The sequence below is a fragment of the Uranotaenia lowii genome, chromosome 2 (genome assembly GCF_029784155.1).
Source record: "Uranotaenia lowii strain MFRU-FL chromosome 2, ASM2978415v1, whole genome shotgun sequence".
Lineage (NCBI taxonomy): Eukaryota > Metazoa > Arthropoda > Insecta > Diptera > Culicidae > Uranotaenia > Uranotaenia lowii.
The window spans coordinates 51679895-51688910 of NC_073692.1; the positions used below are offsets into that span (position 1 = coordinate 51679895).

Here is a 9016-nt window from a genome sequence, read left to right on the forward strand (position 1 = left end):
AAAAATGATACAAAAATGATACAAAAATGATACAAAAATGATACAAAAATGATACAAAAATGATACAAAAATGATACGAAAATGATTCAAAAGTGAAACAAAAATGATACAAAAATGATACAAAAATGATTAAAAATGATACAAAAATGATACAAAAATGATACAAAAATGATACAAAAATGAAACAGAAATGATACAAAAATGATACAAAAATGATACAAAAATGATACAAAAATGATACAAAAATGATACAAAAATGATACAAAAATGATACAAAAATGATACGAAAATGATTCAAAAGTGAAACAAAAATGATACAAAAATGATACAAAAATGATTAAAAATGATACAAAAATGATACAAAAATGATACAAAAATGATACAAAAATGAAACAGAAATGATACAAAAATGATACAAAAATGATACAAAAATGATACAAAAATGATACAAAAATGATACAAAAATGATACAAAAATGATACAAAAATAATATAAAAATGATACAAAAATGATACAAAAATGATACAAAAATGATAAAAAAATGATTCAAAAATGATACAAAAATGGAACAGAAATGATACAAAAATGATACAAAAATGATACAAAAGTTATACAAAAATGATACAAAAATGATACAAAAATGATACAAAAATGATTCAAAATTGATACAAAAATGATACCAAAATTGAAACAAAAATGATACAAAAATAATTCTAAATTGATACAAAAATGATACAAAAATTGAAACAAAAATGATTCAAAAATGATACAAATATGATACAGAAATGATACAAAAATGATACAAAAATAACACAAAAATAATACAAAAATGATACAAAAGTGTTACAAAAATGATACCAAAATGATACAAAAATGATACAAAAATGATACAAAAATGACACACATATGATGCCAAAATGATACAAAAATGATACAAAAATGATACAAAAATGATACAAAAATAATACAAAAACGATACAAAAATGATACAAAAATGGTACAAAAATGATACAAAAATGATACAAAAATATTACAAAAATGATACAAAAATGATACAAAAATGATACTAAAATAATACAAAAATGATACAAAAACGGTACAAAAATGATACAAAAATAATACAAAAATGATATAAAAATGATTCAAAATGATCCATAAATGAATCAAAAACGATACAAAAATGTAACACAAGTGTTACAAAAATTATACATAAATGATACAAAAATGATACAAAAATGATTAAAAAATTATACAAAACTTATACAAAAATGAAACAAAAATGATACAAAAATAATATAAAAATGATACACAAATGATACAAAAATTTAACAAAAATGATTCAAAAATAATACAAAAATGATATAAAAATGATTCAAAAATGATCCATTAATGAAACATAAACGATATAAAAATGTAACACAAGTGTTACAAAAATGATACATAAATGATACAACAGTGATACAAAAATGATACAAAAATGATTTAAAAATTATACAAAAACGATACAAAAGTGATACAAAAATAATACAAAAATGATACAAAAATGATACAAAAATGATACAAAAATGATACAAAAATAATATAAAAATGATACAAAAATGATACAAAAATGATATAAAAATGATACAAAAATGATACAAAAATGATACAAAAATAATACAAAAACGATACAAAAATGATACAAAAATGGTACAAAAATGATACAAAAATGATACAAAAATATTACAAAAATGATACAAAAATGATACAAAAATGATACTAAAATAATACAAAAATGATACAAAAACGGTACAAAAATGATACAAAAATAATACAAAAATGATATAAAAATGATTCAAAATGATCCATAAACGAATCAAAAACGATACAAAAATGTAACACAAGTGTTACAAAAATTATACATAAATGATACAAAAATGATACAAAAATGATTAAAAAATTATACAAAACTTATACAAAAATGAAACAAAAATGATACAAAAATAATATAAAAATGATACACAAATGATACAAAAATTTAACAAAAATGATTCAAAAATAATACACAAATGATATAAAAATGATTCAAAAATGATCCATTAATGAAACATAAACGATACAAAAATGTAACACAAGTGTTACAAAAATGATACATAAATGATACAAAAGTGATACAAAAATGATACAAAAATGATTTAAAAATTATACAAAAATGATACAAAAGTGATACAAAAATAATACAAAAATGATACAAAAATGATACAAAAATGATACAAAAATGATACAAAAATGATACAAAAATAATATAAAAATGATACAAAAATGATACAAAAATGATATAAAAATGATACAAAAATGATACAAAAATGATACAAAAATAATACAAAAACGATACAAAAATGATACAAAAATGGTACAAAAATGATACAAAAATGATACAAAAATATTACAAAAATGATACAAAAATGATACAAAAACGATACTAAAATTATACAAAAATGATACAAAAACGGTACAAAAATGATACAAAAATAATACAAAAATGATATAAAAATGATTCAAAATGATCCATAAATGAAACAAAAACGATACAAAAATGTAACACAAGTGTTACAAAAATTATACATAAATGATACAAAAATGATACAAAAATGATTAAAAAATTATACAAAACTTATACAAAAATGAAACAAAAATGATACAAAAATAATATAAAAATGATACACAAATGATACAAAAATTTAACAAAAATGATTCAAAAATAATACAAAAATGATATAAAAATGATTCAAAAATGATCCATTAATGAAACATAAACGATACAAAAATGTAACACAAGTGTTACAAAAATGATACATAAATGATACAAAAGTGATACAAAAATGATACAAAAATGATTTAAAAATTATACAAAAATGAAACAAAAGTGATACAAAAAAAATACAAAAATGATACAAAAATGATACAAAAATAATACAAAAATGATACAAAAATAATATAAAAATGATACAAAAATGATACAAAAATGATATAAAAATGATACAAAAATGATACAAAAATGATACAAAAATGATATAACAATGATACAAAAAGGATTCCAAAATGATACTTGAATGAAACAAAAACGATACAAAAATGATACAAAAATGTTACAAAAATAATATAAAAATGATACAAAAAATGATACAAAAATGGTACGAAAATGATACAAAAATGATACAAAAATATTACAAAAATGATACAAAAATGATACAAAAATGATACTAAAATAATACAAAAATGATACAAAAACGGTACAAAAATGATACAAAAATAATACAAAAATGATATAAAAATGATTCAAAATGATCCACAAATGAATCAAAAACGATACAAAAATGTAACACAAGTGTTACAAAAATGATACATAAATGATACGAAAATGATACAAAAATGATACAAAAATGATTAAAAAATTATACAAAAATGATACAAAACTTATACAAAAATGAAACAAAAATGATACAAAAATGATACAAAAATGATACAAAAATAATATAAAAATGATACAAAAATGATACAAAAATTTAACAAAAGTGATTCAAAAATAATACAAAAATGATATAAAAATGATTCAAAAATGATCCATTAATGAAACAAAAACGATACAAAAATGTAACACAAGTGTTACAAAAATGATACATAAATGATACAAATGTGATACAAAAATGATACAAAAATGATTAAAAAATTATACAAAAATGATACAAAAGTGATATAAAAATAATACAAAAATGATACAAAAATGATACAAAAATGATACAAAAATGATACAAAAATAATATAAAAATGATACAAAAATGATACAAAAATGATACAAAAATGATACAAAAATGATACAAAAATGATACAAAAATGATTCAAAAGTGAAACAAAAATGATACAAAAATGATACAAAAATGATTCAAAAATGATACAAAAATGATACAAAAATGATACAAAAATGATACAAAAATGATACAAAAATGAATCAGAAATGATACAAAAATGATACAAAAATGATACAAAAATGATACAAAAATGATACAAAAATGATACAAAAATGATTCAAAAATGATACAAAAATGATACAAAATTGATACAAAAGTGATACAAAAATGATACAAAAATGATACAAAAATGATACAAAATTAATACAAAAATATTACAAAAATTATACAAAAATGATACAAAAATGATACAAAGATGATACATAAATGAAACAAAAATGATACAAAAATGATACAAAAATGATACAAAAATGATTCAAAAGTGAAACAAATATGATACAAAAATGATTCAAAAATGATTCAAAAATGATACAAAAATAATACAAAAATGATAAAAAAATGATTCAAAAATGATACAAAAATGGAACAGAAATGATACAAAAATGATACAAAAATGATACAAAAGTGATACAAAAATGATACAAAAATGATACAAAAATGATACAAAAATGATACAAAAATGATTCAAAATTGATACAAAAATGATACCAAAATTGAAACAAAAATGATACAAAAATAATTCTTAATTGATACAAAAATGATACAAAAATTGAAACAAACATGATTCAAAAATGATACAAATATGATAAAAAAATAACACAAAAATAATACAAAAATGATACAAAAGTGTTACAAAAATGATACCAAAATGATACAAAAATGATACAAAAATGAAACAAAAATGACACACATATGATGCAAAAATGATACAAAAATGATACAAAAATGATACAAAAATAATACAAAAATGATACAAAAATGATACAAAAATGGTACAAAAATGATACAGAAATGATACAAAAATATTACAAAAATGATACAAAAATGATACAAAAATGATACTAAAATAATACAAAAATGATACAAAAACGGTACAAAAATGATACAAAAATAATACAAAAATGATATAAAAATGATTCAAAATGATCCATAAATGAATCAAAAACGATACAAAAATGTAACACAAGTGTTACAAAAATTATACATAAATGATACAAAAATGATACAAAAATGATTAAAAAATTATACAAAACTTATACAAAAATGAAACAAAAATGATACAAAAATGATACAAAAATAATATAAAAATGAAACACAAATGATACAAAAATTTAACAAAAGTGATTCAAAAATAATACAAAAATGATATAAAAATGATTCAAAAATGATCCATTAATGAAACAAAAACGATACAAAAATGTAACACAAGTGTTACAAAAATGATACATAAATGATACAAAAGTGATACAAAAATGATACAAAAATGATTTAAAAATTATACAAAAATGATACAAAAGTGATACAAAAATAATACAAAAATGATACAAAAATGATACAAAAATGATACAAAAATGATACAAAAATAATATAAAAATGATACAAAAATGATACAAAAATGATATAAAAAAGATACAAAAATGATACAAAAATGATACAAAAATTATATAACAATGATACAAAAAGGATTCCAAAATGATACTTGAAGGAAACAAAAACGATACAAAAATTATACAAAAATTTTACACAAATGATATTCATATGATACATAAATGACACAAAAATAAAACAAAAAAGATACAAAAATATTTCGAAAATAATACAAAAATGATACAAAATTGATACAAAAATGTTACCTTAATGTCACAAAAATGACGCAAAAATGACAAAAATGACACAAAAATGACACAAAAATGACACAAAAATGACACAAAAATGATACAAAAATGATACAAAAATGACACAAAAATGAGACCAAAATGACACCAAAATGACACCAACATGATTCAAATATGATACAAAAATGACACCAAAATGACAGAAAAATGACACAAAAATGACACAATAATGACACAATAATGACACAATAATGACACAAGAATTACACAAAAATGACACAAAATTGAAACAAAAATGACACAAAAATGACTCAAAAATGACACAAAAATGACACAAAAATGACACAAAAATGACACGAAAATGACACACAAACAATGGGACAAAAATTACACAAAAATGACACATAAATGCCACCAAAATGATACACAAATGACAGAAAATTACTTAAAAATGACACTGAAATGTCACAAAAATGGCACAAAAATGATACGATTAAGATGAAATATGACATAAAATAATTTCTAAACAAAATCAAAATTTATTTAAAAAAAAAGGAAAAAATAAGGGAAAATTTGGGCCTTTTAATGCAAAATAAGGGCAAAAAGAAGGCAACAATAAGACAAAATAATAATAGAGCAAAACTGAGAGTAAAATTATGGAAATTTTAAATTGATCGTCTTTTACCATTATTTCCGGAAGCTCCCCAAAATCACAATTCCTGAATATAAACATACCGTAAAATCTTTCAAATTAACAATCTTTTACTCTACATTAACTACTTTAACCTGTTTTGAGCCTGTTATACTCATTAGTTTGGATAGATTTTTTATTAAATGCTGAGATTATCGGAATACAATTTTCGCCATGCTTGACATGTAAGCTCATTTTCAAATCTACCTCCACGAGATTAGAAAAGTGAATACCCCTTCATGTGGTTACACCCCAAAGTCGTCAAAATAAACGCATTTAGCTCAAATCAAGCCTGTTACACCTTAGTTCAACATATGTACATTAGGGTGACAATGGATGTATGGGAAAAATTTCATGATCGAATTTTTAAAACAAATGATCATAAACATTTCGTAGATTGGTCCAACCAAATTTATTGGTTGACTTCAAAATTTTAAAAATCACGTAAGAAGGGCCAAAGGAAATAGGAAAAATCAAAATTTTTATTTTGATGCCAAATGACATAAAAATAAATAAAAAGTCACGATATGGTGTTATCTCGAAAAAATCATTTTTTTTCCTAAAATCGATTTTCTGGGTCCCAGTCAGTTTTCCGGAAAACAGCTGAATTTCAGGAAAACGGCAAAATCCCAAAAAATCGATTTTTGGCAAAACATTTGCTTGCGACAATAGATACTGACGTATTATGCTTTTTTTTTTGTAATTTGGCATCAAAATTGAAATTTTGATTTTCCCAATTTCTCTTGATGAGGGATGACTTTGATGATTTTTGAGGATCTAAAAACCGAAAGTTTTAGCGCTTTGAGGCATCCCTTAATCAAATCCGATTGAGCTGAAATTTTGAACAGGTCATTTTTTTTGCCAATCTACAAAATGTATATGATCGGTTTGCGAAGTTCGACATGATCCATTTGGCAGCCACCCTAATGTAATTCCATATTCCTTCTCACTGTTCATATGAGATCGCTTCTATTGCACATATGAGAAGGAATTTCGAACGAGACGGACGCGTGTCTCCCCGGGGTAAAATTTATTACATTGCGTCAAAGATATTATATTCTATCAAGATACCCGGCTGCATAGATTTTCGGATAAGTAGTCTGGGACATCGATACGTTTGTTTACGGTGCTGCCACTCAGCGAAAAAGACTTCAAGCTTTAAACTTGCATGCAAGTTGAAAAACGAGCAAGTTTCTCATGCGACCAACAAAACTACCCAAACAAGATTTTTGTGAAAAGAAACTTTAGCTCAGGTTTTTTTGCCTGGTTCGTTAGATGGAATGCCAATCGAGGCATCGGTGAACACTGATTTTGTCAATAGGGCAGATTCTGGAGAAAATTGAAATTAAATAATTTCAAATTTCGTTTTATTTCGGACATTTTCTCCTTTCAACTGAACATACATAATTTTTCATTGATGATTGATCATGTTAAGATAGGCAGCCTAAATTTGCAAACAAAAATCAAATTTATTAGAATGGAATAAATGGGAAAGCTGCATCGTCAGCTGCAGTTCGGCGGAAAACGAATCCTTTGGTGGCTTATTTTAGTATCGATTCGTTTTTCTTTGAGCTTTTTTATAATCACCGATAAGTTCTTGTAGCTTTTTTGAAATAATTTTTGTAGTTCTTTAGAGCAGCATGAAGGTTTCCGAGAACTTGAACCAATGATGTCCATGAGCAAATACATTCGGAATCAGTCCTGCATTTGGAACGATGTTCCCGGAAAGGGTCTTCATCACGTTCTGTTGCCCCTGAAATACAAAATCAAATTTTCAAATTGAAAACCAAAAATCTTTTAAAAGTTCGAAACTAACTTCAAACCATTGCCATCGTCCCAGAAGTAGTTCTCGGTGATCATGTTCTTGAAGTCCAGCAAAGCGTTTTTGCCTCGCAGGATGATTTTGTTCCACAGGAGCACCTGATTGAGCTCGTTCTGTTCCGTCTGGTATTCGGCCGTCAGATACAAGAATAGCTGCTTCACACTCCATTTGAACAATTCATTGAGATCGAACGTCAGGAAGCCCAGATAAATTTTTTCCCGGGAAGCGCTGAAGTCCGGAACGTTGCTGCCAGATTTCATCAGATTTCATCGAAACTCGAATCACTCCCACACGAAAAAAATCAATCATGGAGCTTTCATCGATTGTGGTGTAAACAAAAACTCCAAAGCATGCTGTTAAAATTTTCGAATTAATGGTTAAAGTCTAATTCGTCAATATTATTTTGGCGCTAGTGTTTTGTCCCCAAAATTTCTCAGAAGCCGATAGTACCTGATTGCGTGCACCAATGTTATCAGTTTGTTTTTAATTGAATGTCCCGTTTCAAAGCGATCGTCGCTCCCAACCTCTTGCTTCTAACTAGTAGAGGGGAAAAACTGCAATTGCGCGATCTTTCGGCGTATGGTTCAACCCAATCACTAGTCGCTGGTGTTGGCTGGATGGAAATGCATCATGCATGCAGCAGCTGCCATTGATAGATTAATTGCTTTGGCTAGAGCTGGAGTTTAGGGGAAGGTGACTTAGTTTGGGAATCTCTAACGCTAAATTTGAAGATCCTAAACAATTTCTGAACAATCATGTTCAAATATTGTTTCCAAACCATGTTTAGGTACCTTAGAGATATTTTTTTTTATTTTGTGGATCACTGAATCTAGATAGAATGTGACACTTTTCCCTAATAGGCTTTTTTTTCAAACTTATC

The 9016-nt window shown here is 24.5% G+C and overlaps 1 protein-coding gene across 1 annotated transcript; it reads right to left on the reverse strand.

The window, feature by feature from the left end:
- Positions 1–7814: 7814 nt before the first annotated feature.
- On the reverse strand, positions 7815–8396 carry LOC129741387 (signal peptidase complex subunit 3-like). Its single transcript, XM_055733111.1, has 2 exons — positions 8127–8396; positions 7815–8067 (listed from the first exon to the last, which is right to left on the reverse strand). Exons 1-2 carry the CDS (start codon positions 8394–8396, stop codon positions 7945–7947), a joined length of 393 nt encoding a protein of 130 aa, XP_055589086.1. The 3' UTR covers positions 7815–7944.
- Between the last annotated feature and the right edge of the window lie 620 nt (positions 8397–9016).